A 20598-nucleotide genomic window follows, 5' to 3' on the forward strand; every position below is an offset into this window, starting at 1 on the left:
GGAAGACAATGCAGCCAGTCCTGATGAGACCTGATAGGCTAGGGTCAAATGGAAGGGGAGGAGGACCTCCCCTATCAGTGGACTGCGAGGAGAGAAGCAAGGGAAGGCAAGATTGGGAGGGGATTTGGAAGGGGGCTACAGCTGGGATACAAAGTGAATAAATTGTAATAAATAAAAAAAATTAAAAAACATGCTAACTTTACAGCTAGCCAAAGTGCAGTATGATAAAATACCTTAGATGTTATATTACTTGGGATACACTTAAAAGATTCTTTTTTATGGGACTGAGGGACCTCACAACCACCAGACTTCTCTGAATCCTTGAGAAAAGACAATCTTTTACCTTAGTATTTTTTAGGCCCAGTCAAGAATGGATGCACTTGCAACTCAGGGAAGCAAAGTGGTTTCCACAATCCACATGGTGGCACACAACCGTCTCTAACTCAAGTTCCAGAGGAGTGGTGCCATTTTCTAATCTCCATGTGTACCAACCAGACATTCATGTGGCACATCCACATATACATACTTGAAGGCAAAATACATCCCCCAAACACAAACTTAAAAAGGATTGTTGACAGAGATTATAGATAATTTAATGGGAATGTTGACAGAGATTATAGATAATTTAATGGAAATCACCGTGAAGGGCCTATACACTGGGTCCATGTGCCTCTCTATGAGACTGAAGATGGTGAAGCTCCAAAGTCAGCTGTATCTGACTTTTACCATGCACAGTATACAGAATGCAAGTTCCTGCAATTGAAAAGCCAGGCATCTCTTAACCACTGGACGTGGAAAAGAAAACCAAATGGATAATATTGTAAGCTTTCATGTGCTTCTGTATTTGTTTTATGATTTATAGTTTAATGGATAACCTTTCCTCTTGACTTTTAAAAAGCTAAAGAATCAAGTGTCCTTGGTTCTTACTTTTAGAAATAAATCTTCCACAATTTGCTGGAAAGAACTTGGTTCTTCCTACTAACCTGCTGCTAACCAGAGGATAACAGGTGTAACAGCAATTCAATGGATTGCTTTTGACATTTATTTTGTTTCGCTTTGTTCTTTCTTTGATATGCTAAATCTCTTCCCTAATGGGTTGCTTTCATGTTAAATTATGGCATGAGTTTCAAGTATTTCATAGGATAACATTTGATTAAAATTCAGTACAAGTAAACACTGGTGCTTACTCTCCTATTTAATGAAAAGTACTTATACTTCCAAGGAAGATGAACTTTATTCTAACCACAAACATTCCTGTTCTAAGCAAAGTTAAAATGTACAAAAGCATACAGAGCAGATATTAGTGTATGATTTTCATTGATAAAGGAAATTAAATAACCAAAAATCTAATTGCTGCATGAAACAGCTTGGGTATCAGAACTAAGATAAAAAGTCAAGTTTTGTGATTTTTCTTTCCAATGCAGTTCATCATATATTATTAATTCTCCTCTATGACTGGGTCATTTCTCATATGCTTTTTCACTACCTTTTAAGGAATGCTTTTAAAGAATCTACTTATTTGCCAAAGTGTGGGAAACAGTTTCACTTCATGTTACAGACCAGCAAGAAAATTTCAGATAAATGTTAAGTTTTGATCCTTGTGACATTAAAGTCACAGGTTAATTCTAAGCCTTTCAAGTGATGTTAACAACCTTATATTCTAAAGACATATGTAATTCAATCCTTTTCATAATGCTATAATGACTCAGTGAAATTATGATATGATTTACGAGGTGTAAGAAACTAGATGGTTTACTCAAATGTCCTTGGCACATTTTCTGCAGTCCTATTGAAACAGCACTGCAGCCAACTGACGTAATTGAAACATTTCATGTTGCACAACAGCTTTAATGAGAGAGACATATGAATATTTTTTAGCTAATTACAATCACTATTTTAAATAGACTTAAAAGGTAGTAACAAAAATAATAAAAGCAACCGCAGTAGCATTAACATTATTATTATTATTATTATTGTTAAAATACAGTTTATTCACTTTGTATTCCCCCAGTAGCTTCCTCCCTCTTCCCCTCCCTTCTGCACCATGTCCCTCCCCAAGTCCACTGATGGGGAGGTCCTCCTCCCTTCCTTCTGATCCTAATCTATCAAGTCTCATCAGGACTGGCTGCATTGTCTTCCTCTGTGGCCTGATAAGGCTGCTCCACCCTTAGAGAGAAGTGTTCAAAGAGCAGGCCAATCAGTTCATGTCAGAGACGGTCCCTCTTCCCATTACTGAACACTGAACTGAACACTGAACTGCCATGGGCTACATCTGGGTAGGGGTTCTAGGTTAACTCCATAAATGGTCCTTGGTTGGAGTATCAGTCTCAGAAAAGACCCCTTTGCCCAGATTTTTTGGTTCAGTTGCTCTCCTAGTGGAGCTCCTGTCCTCTCCATGTCTTACTATCTCTCCCTTCTTTCATAAGATTCCCTGCACTCTGCCCAAAGTTTGGCAAAGTCTCAGCATCTGCTCTGATATCCTGCAGGGTAGAGCCTTTCCCACTGAAATCAGGGACAAGGCAAGGCTGCCCACTCTCTCCATATCTCTTCAACATAGTTCTGGAAGTCCTTGCTAGAGCAATAAGACAACCAAAGGAGATCAAGGGGATATAAATTAGAAAGGAAGAGGTCAAAGTGTCACTATTTGCAGATGATATGATAGTATACCTGAGTGACCCCAAAAATTCTACCAGGGAACTCCTTCAGCTGATAAACATCTTCAGCAACGTAGCTAGATACAAAATTAACTAAAAAAAAAAAAAAAAAAAAAATCAGTAGCCCTTCTGTATACAAAATACAAAAGGGCTGAGGAAGAAATTAGGGAAACAACACCCTTCACAATAGCCACAAAGGACATGAAGTACCTTGGTGTGACCTTAACTAAGCTAGTCAAAGACTTGTATGAAAAAAAAATTTCCAGCCTCTGAAGAAAGAACTAGAAGAAGATCTGAGAAGAGGGAAAGAGCCCCGTGCTCCCGGCATGGACAGTACTAAGCTCTGTGCCACACAACCAACTAAGAGCTGCACGCACATGTTGTCGACCCCTCCTGACAGCCCCCAGAAGTTGAGATTAGCATCACCCCATGCCACAGACAGACTAAAGCTCACACAGATTACCTTGCTCACAGCCATATATAGCCATAAGGACAGAGCTGGAATCAGAACTCAATACTGATTATCTCTAAATGTAGCTCTCTTCTTGGGCTCTACTCAATGCCCGTGTCGTAGTGGACCTGACCTCATAGCTACAGTGCTTTAGAATACAGAAAAACATGCACTGCTACATACACTATGTCTTCAACATTACCATCAAACAAAATCTGTTATGATTTGCTTTTTCCCAGCATGATACTTTCCAAAACACTTTAAATTTTCTATTTTAATCTATCTGATATTTGAAAAGGTATTATCAGTCAGAAATTCTGAGTAGGTAAAGGAACTGTTTTCATTTGGCTTCTTTGTTATGTCCTGGCACATATTACTGAGAAATAGGATCCTGGACCGACTGTGCATTAAGGAAGTATGGGAGTTGGTTAATTCCCTTAGAATGGCTGAACCTGTTCACAAGTGACCAGATGGTACAGTCATGTCTTCAAAAGCAAACAACAACAACAAAAATCCCCAAACAAATAAGAAAAATGACATTTTGAAGTTGCCTTAGGCTACACAGTCAAGTTACAAGGTAATTTAAAATCTGGAGTTCATTATCTTAAAACAAATACCATTTAAAATACTTACAAACACAACTAATAGGATTATTTTGAAAACAACTACATACATCTTTATTTAAGTGAGAACTGCCAAAACTGTAGTATTGGTAGAAACCTCATTTTTGAAAAAAAAGCTGTCAATAAATTATTTTAATATTTAATAATTTATTAAATCACTTGAAATTTATTATTAATCACCAAAATTTAACTCAAGATGATAAGTGAGTTAAATATAATCTTCCAATTTTAAGAAAAAGGAAATAAAAATATAGTGTTGAATATATTAATGATATAGGTAGTATAATTTAGGATCACTAAATTATGCAGATTGGAAATTACACTTCATTAATAACATGATTAAGATTAATTTTCATCTAACTTTAAGTTTGTTAATTAGATGTACTTTAGTAGATTTTACTTGCTATATATTCCGGTTAGAATCTAACAAAATTTATATTTCATGTATATATATATATATATATATATATATACACACACACACACACGCATAAGTATGTAAACATAGATACATGCTTATACATGCACATATGTATGTATACAAACATATATCATATATCCTGTGGAAGGTGGATTTACAGCAGAGACAATTTCACAGCATTTTCTTTTCTAAATAAATATGCATGAAAATAAAGCCCTAAGGAACCCCTAGAGAGAACATCACTGTTACCTCTGCATATTTTGGCAGCAGCTACCTTAGTGTAACATGGATGGAATCTGGATTAATGCTGGCAATTTTCAAGGAGCAGTAGTTACTCATTATCATTTACTCAAATCACCCACGCTCACAGACAGTACCCCATGACTTCTGCAGGAAATTATGAGATGAGTTTTTCAGAGTACCAGGCCCAAGCTACTGGACTGGAAATTATTTTAAAATTGCAGAATTTCTAGAGCCAGCCATAAAGGAATAAGATCATTTCTACCTAACTCACATCCTGTTCAGAATTTTAAACACACACACACACATACACAAAACAAACAAACAAACAAAGAAAAACAACAACAAAAAAAAAACCCCAAAAAACAAAAACCAAAACAAAAAACCAAAAACCAATACAGATTAGGAAGGGGAACATTTGATAATGTTAATTTTATTTTATCTCATGGATGTGACTCAGTCAGTGGTGAGTTTCTGAGGCTTTTGTTGTTGCTGTTGTTTTGTTTTTGTTCTCTTTTCTTAGAACTTTGATTTGAGAGTGAGCCTTGAGCTGCCTGCACAGAGATGGGAAGGAGATAATCAAAACAGTAACAGAAACTCCTGGGAATTAAGATCCCTATGGTCTCAGGAATTGGGAGGGGAAACCTAGAAGACTTCTTTGGCTTTGTGCTGAGAGCCAGTGTGTATGCATGTACACATGTGTGGGTGTGCGTATGTGTATATGGAGAAGGTTGGTGGCTGTGCTATTATGACAGAAACAAAGGTATTTAAAACTGTAAGTAGCTATTATAGTTATATTTCATAAGGCCAACGTACACACACTTGAAATGGGTAGAAATACTCAAGTTTCCAACAGGAAAACGAAAACTGAAAAATTCAATAAAACCAATGTAATTATAAGGGTCAAGGTAGGATGAGAAAGTCGTAGGAGCTGTGTAGGATGGAATCAAAAATATTATCAAAACACCTGAGCTGAGGGTCACAATGGTGTAAACAAATTTGAATAAACAATGTCTCCAACTCCTCACATTTTATAGACACAAATCAAAAACACAATTTACATAATTAAGTGGTTCACAGAAGCTAAAATGAATAAATTCAAAGAAAATAAGTTCAAACACATGATAATCAGTATAGAGAAGAAATAAATCTTAAAAAGAGTTACAGGAAAAGTTTATTACATATTCAGAAACCATAACTGCAACTAATACAGACTGCTTATTAGAACCCATGGAAAGCAGAAGGACAGCTGCATCTACCATTAATAAACTTAAGCAGTCCTCTATATTCAGGCCATTTGATATAGCTTTTCCAAACTGTCTCTTGAGAAGTACAAATTCTGGTTTTACTGAGGTCATTTAAGTTCCTCCTAGCACCTCATTCCATGAAGATCTACATTCTCTAAACCTTTGTCAGTAAAAATCAGCATAGTTAACTAAATGAAGTGAGATGACTGAAGGCAGAAACTGGGTCTCCCTTATGACAGGTTCTCAAGCATCTGTATGTTTGATAAACAGCAGGAGTTCAAGATACACAAATGAGTGACTATCCTAAAGATGGTCTGAATATAAAATAGGATGGGATAAGAGGATCCAAGGCACTGTGTGGAGTTGACTATGTAAACAGAAAGGAAAACAATTTCAAAACTTACACTGGGAAATTTAATAGAATTATTTTGAGATATAACAGCATACTCCAAAAATGTTCAAAAGATTATTAGTACTTGCATTCAAAGTCTTCATAATAATGACCTTGACATGTCAACTGAATGGAACCTTCATAACCAACACTAGATTTCCATCTCTTAGAATCCCCAAAGCCATGCTTTCACAAGGAGGGACAGGAAGGACCAAGCAGCTTATATATCTTAATGTGATAACTGTCTGAACTCTAGAATCCAATTGTCTAAGATGACTAGGTCCCCTGGCATAAAATTTTATTTGCAACACTAAACAATGAATAAAATAATTGTCATATCATGAGTTAAGTAAAATATTTGATAACGTTAATTTTATTTTATCTCATTTTGCCTCTGTATTGTTCTAATCATCAACCTGATGAAAGGGAACTTCATCATGGAAGGGGAGGGAAGAGTTGATTTCAACCTCCAGCTCCCAGTCTGTCTGGAAGGGACATCAGGACAGGAACTCGTAGGTAGGAAATAAAAAGAGGTCATGGAGGAGTGCTGTTCACTGGACTGCTTTCTTATACAACCCAACGCCACCTGTCCATGGGTGGCATCATTGGCAGTGGGCTAAGCCTTCACACAAAAACCATTAATCAATAAAATGTGCCATAGACTTGCCAATCTGGGCCAATCTGATGAAGGCATTTTCTCAATTGAGATTCCTTCTTCCCCCAAAATACAAGCAAAACCAAACATCACATATTCTAAAATAAAACTATCATTTTTATCTTCTTAAATACTATCATCTAAACATAATAGGACCTTTAAAAGAGTGAAACAATGTCTTCAGAGACTTGAGGTGTTTTTTTGTTTGTTTGTTTTTATTTTTCATATAGGTCTTTCACTTGCTTGGTTAGAGTTACACCAAGGTATTTTATGTTATTTGTGGCTACTATGAAGGTGTTGTTTCCCTAATTTCTTTCTCAGCCTGTTTTTTTGTTTTAGTTACTTTTTATTTTATATGCATTGGAGTTTTGCTTGCATATTTATCTGTGTGAAGGTGTTGGATCCCCAGGAACTGGAGCTACAGACAGTTGTGAGCTGCCATGTAGATGCTGGGAATTGAACTCTGATCCTCTGGAACTGCAGCTAGCAAGTGCTCTTAACTGCTGAGCCATCTCTCCAGCCCTTCCTCCCGCACCCCCCCCCCCCCATTTGTCTTTTGTATATAGGAGGGCTACTGATTTTTTTTTTTTTTGAGTTAATTTTGTATCCAGCCACTTTGCTGAAAGTGTTATCAGCCGAAGAAATTCTCTGGTAAAATTTTGGGGTCACTCTGTGAATAGAGATACTTCGACTTCTTCCTTTTGGATTTGTATCCCATTGATCTCCTTTAGTTGTCTTATTGCTCTAGCTAGGAATTCAAGAAATATGTTGAAAAGATATGGGAGAGTGGCTTAATTCTCATTCAAAAGGGCAAACAGGATAGACATCGGAAGTAGGAATAGGAATAGGATAAGGAACAGGACAGGAGCCTTCCACAGAGGACCTCTGAAAGCCTCTATCCACCAGGGTATCGAAAGAGATACTAAGACACATAGCCAAACTGTGGGCAGAGTGCCAGAATCTTTATGGAAGAAGAGGAAGATAAAAAGACCTGGAGGGGACAGGAACTCCTGGGCCCAGGGGGTCCTGCAGAGACTGATACTCCAACAAAGGACCATGCATGGATAAAACATAGAACCCCTGTTCAAAGGAAACCCATTGGCTGCTCAGTTTCCAAGTGGGTTTCCTAGTGAGGGGTACAGGGGTTATCTCTGACATGAACTAAGTGGCTAGCTCTTTGATCACCCCCCGCCCCCCAACCCCACCCCCGCCAAGCCACAGAGGAAGATGATTCAGGTAGCCTTGATGAGACCTCATAGGCTAGGATCAGATAGAGGGGGAGGAGGTCCTCCCCTATCACAGCACTAGGGAAAGAGAATAGGGGGAGAAGAGGGAGGGAGGGCGGGACTGCGAAGAGACAAGGGAGGGGGCGGCAGCCAGGATACAAAGTGAATAAATTGAAATAAATAAATATATACATAAAATTAAATTAAAAAAGTGAAACAAAATTTCTTCACGTTTTTCTCCTCATATAAAGGCTATACACGTACAGATTCACACACACACATATATACATACATATACATTCACACAAATATATGACATACATGAGCACATGTAGAAATCAATAAACAAGCAACAATGCACTTAATTATTTTATAATCAAAAGTTTTTTAGTTCAAAAACTAAGTAAATAAATAAAAAATGGCCTTCCAGGATCAAACAATATCGCCTTAAGAACTACAAGTATATCAATTAGCAACTAAGAAAATGCCCTAGAGACATGCCCAAAGGCCTGCCTGATGGAAGCAATTCCTCAACTGAAATTCACTCTTCTCAGGAATGTCTAGGTTTGTATTAAGTTGAAAAAAACCAACCAGCATTAATATATATGCTAAATTTGCTTTAGCCTGGCTATTTTATTAGTAAAATATTAATTTAAATATTTTAAAACTATGAGCAATGTAGAAAGACACAACCAGTTTCTTCTTTCATTTTTAACTTTTGCTGCTTTTGAAGTTTTCTTTTTTTTCTTCTGTTTCAAGTTATTTATTATATATCAGAGTTGCACAACTTGAGGCTGGTTAAATACAATTGGTTTTCAAAATCTCTTTGAAATATTTCTTAGATTACTGCATGCAAATGACCATGAAAATATTTGGCATTCTGAATGGGGCACTTACATGAAAGAAAGCATGCTATTCTTAAAAATCCACATTTACAATAGTGGCTCCAGGACATGGTACATGGAACTCTTGGCCAGTGTTGGTTGCTGGACATTTTATTAAAGTGCCATCATAGTAAAACAGGTTTAAGGAAACATAACTTGGGTTGTTGTTCAGCTTCCTCAAAAAGTAAGGTTAACCGATAATTTTCTTAGGTTAGTTTTATTTTGACAATCCATTTCACTCTTCCAATTTATAGATAATAAGGACTACTTAGGTTTAGAACTCAATAATAGAACTAGCCACTTCCATCTTACTCTTCCCTATGCTTCTACACCTATGAACTTTAACATAATAGCCACACACATGTTTTCTTATCTATAAAATTACTATCTTAGGACTTCCACAGACTAGTTCACACAGAACAGGTTTCTTTTAGGGATGGATGTAAGAAAGCATCATATAAACTCTATGTGGATAACTAAACTGGTAACGAGTTGATCAGGTCAGCCAACATTTCAAGTGGACTATGAAAACAAATTTCCAAAGTCTGGTTTTGAAAGACAATTTCATTAATATTTAATAAAAACTACTTAAAACACTGAAAAAACTCATTAGTGTTTTTTAGTGTATCAAAGAAAATTCAAATCTTAAAAGCCAACAATAGTTTTAAATTAGTAAAATGCTTGCCTTCAGCTTTGAACCTAACATCTTTGTGGCTTCTTGTTAAAGATGTATAAATTAATTCTAAGTTATAGTTTTGAAAAATTAAAAAAAAAAAAGGGAAAAAATAATTTAAGAACCTTAAATGACTTTCAAAAGTGGAGGAAAACATGGAGTTAGACAATTTACATGGAGCACGTCTCGCCCCTGGGGGCAATGGTCTCCTGAACCTACTCAGACCTCGGACACCACCACTGCTAGTTCTAGAACTGATGCAGGATGTTCCAACAAGGGGGTTAAGGCTTCCCATAATATTTCCTATAAGCCCACACCTGTTTGTCTATATCCCCCATTTTTATTCATTATTAGCCAGATAGAGCCAAGTAATTGTGGTAATGATACTTTTTTGCCCAATGCTGGAATGCTAGTAAATTTAGGTATGCCCTGGTTACTCGCATGCCTCGCTGGGTGCCTGTGCTCGTTGATGCCCCTCACGCTATGACTCTCCTCAGACAGAAAAGGGATCTTGGAATTACAGCCGCCACTGTTACTGCCATCTCATTGGCGGCTGTTGGAGCTACCACCGCAGAATTAGCTATGAGTCATACTGTGCAGACTGCTCAGACCCCGAATAATCTTTTAGCCAATGTAGCTCATGCCTTAGATGTACAAAAAGAAATTAATGCTCAACTAAAAGGAGGCTTGATGGTGTTCAATCAGAGGATTGACCTCGTGCAGGAGCAAATTGATACCCTATGGCAAATCGCTCAACTTGGCTGTCAATGAAAGTATGCTGGACTTTGAGTCACTAGCATACAACATGAGAATTTTTCCTGTGCTGCAAATATGTCTAAACAATTGTCTAGCTATATTTTAGGTAATTGGACTGGAGAATTCGATACTACGATGGAGCAGCTGAGAGTGGCCACTGTCACGATAAATTCTACCAGAGTGGACGCAGGACTAGCCACAGGATTATCATCATGGATTGCTGCAGCCATGGATCATCTGAAGGAATGGGCGGGCATGGGAGCATTAGCAGGCCTTCTGGTGTTGGTCTCCTTGGTTTGCCTGTGGTATATATGCAAGATTAGAGTCTCACAACAGCGTAATGCAGCCATGACCATTCAGGCCTTTACAGCCATTGAAGCAGGACAGTCTCCCCAAGCATGGTTGGCTACCATAAAAAGCTAAAATGTTACGCTCAGGATGCGAGGCTAAGCACTGCACTCAGGGTCAGCTGCTTTGGACCCAGAAAAGAGCATGTCTGATTGCATGCGGGTTGATGCCCCAGGTCCTGCCTCTGAGAAAAAGGTATGGGACGGGTCTGATGCTCTTTGGGTGGATGACACCTAAATGAACATCAGTACAAAGTCCCAATTTATTTCTAATATCAGAGATCAGACCTCTACTCTTGCCTGATGCGTCTAAAACAAAAAGGGGGAACTGCAGAGAGCTGTGTAATGCCCCGCCTTAAAGATGGAGCTGGTTTCCGCCTTCCATCTTCCCGATGGTGAGTGCTCTCTGTCACGAACAACTCCACATTTGGCTAAGGCCAAGGATCTGGCTTGCTTCCATGTATGTGGACCTATCTGCATTGCCCACGTGGCACGCTGGGGTTGGCTACCCAGAGGCTATTTAAGCTGTGGGCTGGCTTTTCCCAGGGTCAGATGATTGTTCAAGGTTCCTGAATAAACTGCATTGAAAAAAAGAAAAAAAAAAAAAAATATATATATATACAAAAAAAAAGAAAAGGTAATGGTAGGGAGATGAATTCTAGATTACAAAATGACAAACTTTATAGCCCTGACATTAATTATTCTTGTTGATATCTTTTGTAGTCATCACACTTAGTAGATAAGGTAACAAAAACATAAGGAAGTGAAGTTCCTACATAAGTTAGCTGCCAGTTAATGCCAGGGTTGATAAGATTCCAATTTAATGCTTTCTAGTTTAGTAAACTTTCTCCCATATAAAAATGGTAAAAGCAGTAATAGAAAACATTTATTTGGGCCTCCTACTTACTAGACTTAATGCTAGAAATTATTTGCAATAGTTCCTTAGAATTATGGATAAATTATCTTTCCATCAAAATTGCCCTATCAGTTCTCCATCCTGTGATGGCACCAGAAGGTGAAGCCACGTTAGTCACATTGTGAAGACATGTTATATTATACAGCATCACTGGACACATTTAATAGTCAAGTTCACTAGTTAAAACACTGAAAGGGAACCATTTGTATAATCTGAATAGAGAAAAAAAGTCTGATCAAGACAATGGCTTCACAGTTCTCGTCTCAGGGTCCCTAGAGGTAGGAAGTCTAGATGTACAAGTTGAATAAATCATGGTTTTTGTTTGTGTGTTTGTGATTTTTATTTTTATTGGTTCTGTTACTTGTTTCATTTTAATTTATTTATTTTTCTTTTTAAATTATTTTTATTAATTACAGTTTATTCACTTTGTATCCCCCTGTAGCTCCCACCCACCTCCCCTTCCAATCCTACCCTCCCTCTTCTCTACCCATGTCCTTCTCCCAGTGTACTGATGAGGGAGGTCCTCCTCCTCTTCCCTCTGATCCTGCTCTATCAGGTCTATCAGTGGCTGTATTGTCTTCTGTAGCCTGGTAAGGCTGCTCCCCCATCAGGGGAAGGTGATCAAAGAGAAGGCCAATCAGTTCCTGTCAGAGACAGTCCCTGTCCCCATTACTATGGAACCCACTTGGACACTGAACTGCCATAGGCTACCTCTGTGCAGGGGATCCAGGCCATCTCCATGAGTGGTCCTTGGCTGGTGAATGAATCTCAGAAAAGACACCTGGGCCCCAAATTGTTTGATCTGTTGATGTCTTTGTGGAGTTCCTGTCCTCTCCAGGTCTTACTATCTCCCACTTCTTTCATAAGACTCCCTGCACTCTGCCCAAAGTTTGGCAATGAGTCTCAGCATCTGCCTCAGTACCCAGCAGGGTGGGGCCTTTTGGAGGCCCTCTGTGGCAGGCTCCTATACTGTTCCCTTCTCTCCCTCTTTTGATGTCCATCCTCTTTGACTTTCTGAATAGAGATTGAACATCTTACCCAGAGTCCTCCTTCCTGATTAGCTTCCTTAGGTATACAGATTTTAGTATGTTTGTCCTATATTATATGTCTAATAGCCACTTATGAGTGAGTATATACCCTGTGTGTCTTTCTGCTCCTGGGATAACTCACTCAGGATGATCTTTTCCAGTTCCTACCACTTACCTGAAAATTTCATGATTTCCTTGTTTCTTTCTGTAGATGTAGCACATTTTCTGTATCCACTCCTCATCTGAGGGGCATCTGCACTGTTTCCAGCTTCTGGCTATTACAAATATAGCTGCTACAAACATAGTTGAGCAAATGTCCTTGTTGTATAGTCAAGCATCTTTTGGATATATATCTAGGAGTGGTATAGCTGGATCTTGAGGAAACGCTCTTCCTAATTGTCTGAGAAAGCGCCAGATTGATTTCCAAAGTGGTTGTACAAGTTTACATTCCCACCAGCAATGGCGGAGGGTTCCTCAGTGTCTGTTATTATGTCCCCCTTTTCCTTTCTGATTCTGATTTGGATGGTTTCTCTCTGCCTTTTAATTAGTTTAGCTAAGGGTTTATCTATCTTGTTGATTTTCTCAGAGACCCAGCTCTTGGTCTCATTGATTCCTTGAATTGCTTTCTTTGTTTCTAATTCATTGATTTTGGCTCTGAGTTTGATTATTTCCAATCATCTATTTCTCTTGGGTGTGTCTGCTTCTTTTTTTCCTAGGGCTTTTAAGTTGCTTGTATGAGATGTTTCAAACTTCATTCTAGAGGCACTTAGTGCTATGAACGTTCCTCTTAGCACTTCTTTCATTGTGTCCCATAAGTTTGGGTTAAATTGTGCCTTTATTTTCATTTAATTTTCTGAAGTCTCTAATTTCTTTTTTCATTTATTCCTTGACCAAGGTGTCATTGAGTAGAGAGTTGTTTAGTTTCCATGTGTATGTAGGCTTTTTGTTATTTCTATTGTTGTTGAAGTCTAGTTTTAGGCCATGGTGGTCTGATAGGAAATAAAGGATTATTTTGATCTTCTTGTACCTGTTGAGGCTTGCTTTCTGTCAGACTATATGGTCAATTTTTGAGAAGGTTCCATGAGATGTTGAAAAGAAGGTAAATTCTTTTTTGTTTGGGTGAAAAGTTCTGTAGAGATCTATTAGGTACCTTAGGACCTCTTTAAGCATCATTATTCCCCTATTTCGCTTCTGTCCAGATGATCTGACCCTTGGTGAGAGTCCCGTGTTGAAGTCTCCCACTATTAAGGTATTGGGATCGATGTGTGTTTTAAGCTTTAATAATGTTTAATAATGTTTCCTTTATGAATGTAGGCACTCTTGTATTTGGGGCATAGATGTTCAAGACTGTGATGTCCTTCTAAATCCTGGATTTCACATTGTAGCTGTTTCCTGATATAGCTGTAACTTTGGGCAATTACTTCTCTAAGCTTTACCTTCCTAGTTTTTCCATCTGTAATATGAATCATTGTATTCCTTATTGACTGTATTTTAAACAGTATAATTCTTAGTATTTAGTGACAGGTTTTTTTAATCATTTTTTTAACTTACATTTTTGGTTTTCTAACACATTTCTTCAAAGTGATTACCACATTTTTAAGAAGCATGATCTTGTAAACTACATACTCTCCTGGTAACATTTCATAATAACCAAGGATTACTGTGTTTGGATCATATAAGGGTTTAAGCAGATCCTGAGGAAGGCACTGACAGAAAACTCTGCAGGAGGCTTTCTACAGAAGGTTACTCCACTCTAACGTTGGCCCATCCTGGAGCTTCATCTGCTGAAATTTGGTTCCATAACCCACCAAGAACCCAAGCAAGAAATACCTTCTCTTTTCCTTATTCTTTTAACCTAAGAAGATATTATCATCCAAATGAGTATCTTTGCTTGATCTCTTATAATGTTACTGAATACATATTTAGAGAAAACGACATAGGCATGTGATTTAGGAATATACTAACAAAATAGATTAAGTCAAATGTATTTCTATACATTTGGGAAATTGAAACCCATCATTGTTGGTTGTCATCTGCTCACCTTAGCTAAAGAATTGGTTTCCTCAGCTAAATATATGTATATGTGTGCGTATGTCCACACACACACACACCCACACCCACCCACACCCACCATGAGCTTGAAGTAAGCAAAGAAAGCAATCTTCCGAGATTTGATTTTGGCATATTTATAATGCAAGTTTGGGAAGTGGCCATAGACGTTCCTATCAGCTTCTTCCCAGCTCCTAGTCTTCCCTGTCATTCCCATTACCTCTTGCCTCTTAACAGAGACACTGAAGACACCTACCTATGTAAGAGATTGTAGCTAAATGACTTTAAAGAAGTACTGGGAATTAAGATTTACTCTTCTAATCTCGTACCATGTCACAGCCCAATGATAATCAGAATCATAAAGAGGTATCACTGAAGTAGGCAGAAGTCATCAGATCATATAACAAGTTCTACTAATTCATCATAATAAGGAAGGCTACAGCTACCAGGTAATGTTAACAAATGGTTCTCACAATAGTAGAAATGTTTGATAGCATTTGCCAATAGCCATGCTATAAATACTCAGCATGGCTGATTTAAACTGCTAGTGGTTTAAAAGTTCCTTAGAGGTGAATACTTTTAGAAGCCTAGTATGAACTGCTAGCTTAAGACTATGAGAAAAAGAACCCTTTCAGGAGAGAGCAGTAAGCAGTCCTGGCAAGAGGCTTTTGTCCCACACCCTTAGCCTGATTCTTCATGTTAACCCTGCTGCCTGTTTTCCAGTAATGTGCTGTGTAAAATAGCTGCGATGTTCAATCCTCACTGTCAACCTGAGTGGATCTGGAATCATCTAGTGGGTGTTATTGTGAGGACTTTCAAGAGGTTTAACTGAGAAGGGAATATACATCTTTAATAGGAGAGGTACTATACTGGGGTTTCAAATAAAATTTAAAAAGGGATAAAGTAAAAATAAAAAGGGGGAGGGGAGGAAGTACACGGAGTACCAGCATCCATCTTCTGCGTGTTGACTGTGACTACAATATGACTGTCATCTTGTGTGGCTCATGTTGTTTTTGCTGTGATGTATATATCCCCTTGAACCATGAGCTAAAAATCCTTCATGTACTGAAGTTGCTTTTGTTGTATCAATCATAAAATAATTAATTCAGCCTCTCTCTTTAATGCCAAGAATTGATTCCGATCAAACTAGCTCTCCAAATGCCTCACTGCTGGCTTCCATGTAATACTTCCATCCATTAAGTGTGGGAGCAACATATCAGCCTATGATGCGTTTGCTAGGTTCTTCTCCAGGTCCCCAGTCAGAGGGCTATTCACTACTCTCCACTGCCTGCTGCCAAACCTCTAATCTGGAAAAAGGTCTTTCATATTCTATTTGGTTCCATTTTCACTGGATCTATTTGTTATTATTCATACATCTTAGGTATGACCAGCTTATCTTCCTAGTCTCAACCAATTTCAGAAGTTCTATATGGTTATGATACTATAAGATGCTCTTGGTTTCTAAGATAGGCACGGGTGGGGCTACAAATGCTAATAACCAGCACCATTAGTAAGCACTTTTTAATAAAGGTATACATGCCCTTAAAGGGGTCTACTTTGATAATCTTTCTTCATTGAATGTAAATTTTAGTGAGATGATTAGATAAACACTACAATAAGCTGCTTCTTCTTCTTTTTTTTTTTTAACAACTGTACTAACGTGGATGGTCTGCCTATGGTCCACTGGCACTAATAGCTATGATTCGCAAACACTAGAAATTGCAAGTACCTCTATATGCAAGAAAAAGCCTGTTTCATACAACTACTGAGGGAAAGGATTAAATATTCAGAGGCACGGTGAGAATACTCATGTTAAACACTGAAACACTTGCCCAACATTTTATTAAATTTAACTTGACTATAGACATGTATTTAACCTATTGTGTAGAGAAGAGAAGGTGTGCCTGGTCTGTCAGCTGTTTTTCATTTGACAAATCTTGAAACTGGAAAAAAACTTACAACACAGTAGTGATAACTATATAGTTATCATGGCTCTTACCTGTACATTTGTAGTCAGAGGATACACCTTTAAGCATAGCATCAAAGATGGATATTTCCATTCTCTGTTTTCTGTGGTGACAACTCAGAAGCAAGGAAGGCTGGGATACAACTAAATAGAGAAATGGATCTAGTTCTAAATCACCGGTTCCTCTTCGGCCAGGCTGCCGAACAACAGTGACTCCAAGGGCTTGCCTAGCAGATGATCGTGTGGATGCATGGAGACTTTCAAGGGAGAGAAGCTTTATTTTCTTCCTGGAAGAAAAGGTAGTGTTACTGCCTAAGAGATCTTCTCCAGTCACCATGGAAATGCATGCCTGGTTAGGCTTAGCTACAACTTGGAGATTTAAAGAATTCTTTACTGCTTTCCCATCTTCCTTCTGTCCTGGTAATTTGAATTTGGGTAAGGCCACCGAGGAATACGTCATGAGTGAGATCCTGCTTGCAGTAATAAATACATCGAAGGGAATGAAGTTAAGATTTTTCACAATTGACGACTGGCGTGAGGGGCGGGCTATTCGGTGCTGACTGGCGCCGCTGTGCTGCTCTATTTGCACAATGCGGATTTTAGCGCTGTCACTACCAATTCCACTGTCCTGAGCACCACTGTAACGGGAAGAGGTTTCAGCTATGCCTCCATCAAACGTATCCATTTTTTTCTGTTCTTGTTTAGAGATCTACAAAAAAAAAAAAAAAGCAAGCAAATAGCAGTTATGCATCAAGTGTCACTACATGAATGATATTATATATATAAACATGCTGTTTAAAGGAACTTAAATTGAATCCAGTATAACTTAAAGCCATAATAAGTGAATGCCCATTTTCAAGAAAAAAAATCCCCTCATAATCCAAGAGATTTTCTTTCTTTCTCTTTCTTTCTTTCTTTTCTCTCTCTCTCTCTCTCTCTCTCTCTTTCTTTATTTCTTTCTTTCTTTCTTTCTTTCTTTCCTTTCTCTCTCTCGCCCTTTTTTTCTTCTTTATTTTTTTAAAGAAAGGGTCTTGCTTCTTAGCCTAGCTTCTTAGGCTAGCTTGGAACTCTCTATGTTGCCCAGACTGGCCTGAAATTTACAGCAATCCTTATGCCTTAGACTGCCAACAACTGAGATCACATATTTGGACTACTTATATCACGCCAAGAAATTCTTGAGAACAAATCAAATGTGCATTTCCTCCATTAACTACTGAGTGTCAGTATTTCTTACTTTATATTAATACAACATATCATGCATTAAAAATGTCTCCCCTAATAGTGATTTTAGTAGTCTTACAGTAATCCTCCAAATAATGCAATAAATAATTCTAGCTACCAATCAAGGTTACCACTGGTGAACACAAATTCCACATGGGTGCAGGTTATATTGTGTTTTAAATCCTTTTTAGAAGACTCATTTATATGGTTTTGGACAGTTAAAAAAGAGGAAATATATAAGAAGTTCAGACGTTGAAGGGCAAAAATCATCTAATTAAAATACATGCATGATTTTAAAGAGATGTTAATTTTTCTTTTCCTACAACAGGTCTTGGGAGGAGGGTCAATGTTATCATCAAGTCAAAGGTTCAGTAAGGAAAGCCTCGAAGGGTAGATTTCCCCTAACATTTTCCACCAATTACTTCCTGTGGAGAAGAAAGGACAAGTTGGTGGCAGCAGATGAGTGGAGTTCCTCTGAAACCTCCTGCTTCTCCTTCTGGGATCTCCTAACTACCAAGAGGGCACTGGGCATTTCATTTGCTTTTCTTTGAAGTGATACAGAGTAATCCATAAAAACATATGAAATCCATAAAAATAAGAGAGAAAAACAAACCTTTCTTATTCCCACTGCATTAGCAAGTATCATTAACAGTATTATTTAACACATTCATTTCCAGTTTTTTTCTTACCCTGAACTCAGACCCTTTTGTGGTTATAATCATATTAAAGAAACAAATTTGAAACCATTTCTAGACAAGGCATTATCCTTATAAGTTGATTTATTTCTGTGGCAGGGTCTTGCTATGTAGCCTACACTTGCTGTGAGCTCTCTATGCGGCCAAGCCGGCCTTGAACATACACAGTCACACAGTCAGTCTTGGTTTCTCTCTGTCTTAGCCTCATGAGCACTATTTTAAAAGAACCTGGAAAAAAAGCTGCATAGCATTTCATTTACTGCTAGGACTAATTTTTTCAATGATTCTTACATATTAGAAATTTGGGCTTTTAAGCATCTATTTCAAGAAGCATGTATGAGAAATAATAAAAAAAATTAGGACAAGTTCTAAAAAGTTAAATTACAAGGTAAAAAGTATGAAGATCTGTCAAGTTACTGTGTATTTCTAAATGACTTTCCAAAAGAACTACACTAGGATCCAAAAAAACTTGGAACAGAGAAATATTCCTAAAGCACAGGCAACTCCTAAATGTTATAGTTATAAGTTATTAGATTCTGATTTGACTGGTTAAAGATATTTTGCCAAATGCTACAAATTACTGTAGGCTGGTTGCCAAAGACTCAAGGCGAAAGTGTTAAGTAGCTAAGCGATCAAACTGAACAAGGAAGCGCTTAGGAAAGGTTCCCAAGAATATGCACCTCGAGTCTACAGAACTAAGAAACACAAAAACTTTACCTATTTGAAACAAAACATTGTACCCCTACTCTTAAAGGGCACCATGCTTTCTGTAGTCAGTCTGTCCAAACTGTGCTCTTGCCTTGAAGTCGGTATGTTCAAACTGTTCTTGCCTGACCAGAGTACGTCACCCAGTTACCGACAGTTGGCAGAATCATCCATCAAAACTTTCCCTTCTTGCTGATTTGAGTACTTCACACAATTCTACCAGAGCATAAATTATGCCATACTAAAATTTTCTGCAGTATTAATGTCAGATAATGTTAGAACAATATGATTAGATGATGGACTACATATACACCTGAGTTACCACAAAATTATGAGACTGAAAAGTTGTTGTGATGTCCTGGCTATGCTAATGTCATATAACAAAGGATTTTTCACATTTATATGGCATGAGTGTAAAGAAGCCTACTGTATTGCCAGTTATATAAAAGTACAGTATAGTACACACTGTACTGTGTCACACAGTATATAATACTTGATTAAGTGAATAAACCACTATTTTCACTGTTTCCTGGGGTGATAACTCAGAAGCAAGGAAGGCTGGGATACAACTAAATAGAGAAATGCCTCTAGCTCTAAGTCACTGGTTTGTCTTCTACCAGCCTGATGACTAACAATGACTTTAGGGCTTGTCTAGCAGATGACCTTGTGGCTACATGGAGGCTTTCAAAGGAGAGAATGCTTATTTTCTTCCTTGTATCCTATTTTAGTGTGTATTCCTGCTTACAAAAGGCTTATGGTAAACAATACTTTTGTAACCACAGCCTTCTACATTTTCTATTTACTACCTTTCTTGATTGCATTATTTTCTCTTATGTTGTTTGGTTAATCATGACCCCAAAACAATGACTATAACACACACACACACACACACACACACACACACACACACACACGAAATGGACAGCAGGCTACACCACCTAGCCTGTTATACATTCATACAACTGTGACAGCGTTTAATGGTACACATTTGTCTCAGAGTATTCCTAGAGATAAGTTATAGTGATGTATAATTGTATATAGGCTTTGGAGTCAGACAAACCTGAGACCAAGTTCAACACTCTCCAATTATAGGGCTTTGGGCAAATGCGAAGATTTGAAAATGCAGTCTGCCTCATAAAGTATCAGTGCTTGGCACACAGAGAATCCCCCAAACTAGGCAGCTGCTAAAAGTCTCTCACATTTACCAGGTGAAGAACTCCTAGATGGAATGATCTCTATCATTGCATAAGTAGGAATATGTCCTCAACACACTGAAGAGGACCCATAAATATGCAGTGATTATTGTTCTTCATATACTAGTAATTGAAAATAAATCACTTAGGAGACTGATGCAATGTTTGTCGAGACACAATTGCATGTGTATGAAGACTTAAAAATACTGAGCTCTGCAATGCCCTTCACAGACTCATGCACTAAGTCTTCGCAGCTG

At 37.9% G+C, this 20598-nt stretch overlaps 1 protein-coding gene across 4 annotated transcripts in view; it reads right to left on the reverse strand.

Moving 5' to 3' along the window:
- The window catches only part of Vps13b (vacuolar protein sorting 13 homolog B), a 641091-nt gene that overhangs the window by 200220 nt on the left and 420273 nt on the right, over positions 1 to 20598 (reverse strand). For all 4 annotated transcript variants that reach the window (XM_060392854.1, XM_060392863.1, XM_060392849.1 and 1 more), the window contains exon 34: positions 16561 to 17236. In XM_060392854.1, coding sequence (XP_060248837.1) covers positions 16561 to 17236 — 676 coding nt within the window. The remainder of the gene's footprint in view (positions 1 to 16560; positions 17237 to 20598) is intronic.

This window comes from Meriones unguiculatus, chromosome 1 (assembly GCF_030254825.1).
Source record: "Meriones unguiculatus strain TT.TT164.6M chromosome 1, Bangor_MerUng_6.1, whole genome shotgun sequence".
Classification (NCBI taxonomy): Eukaryota; Metazoa; Chordata; class Mammalia; order Rodentia; family Muridae; genus Meriones; species Meriones unguiculatus.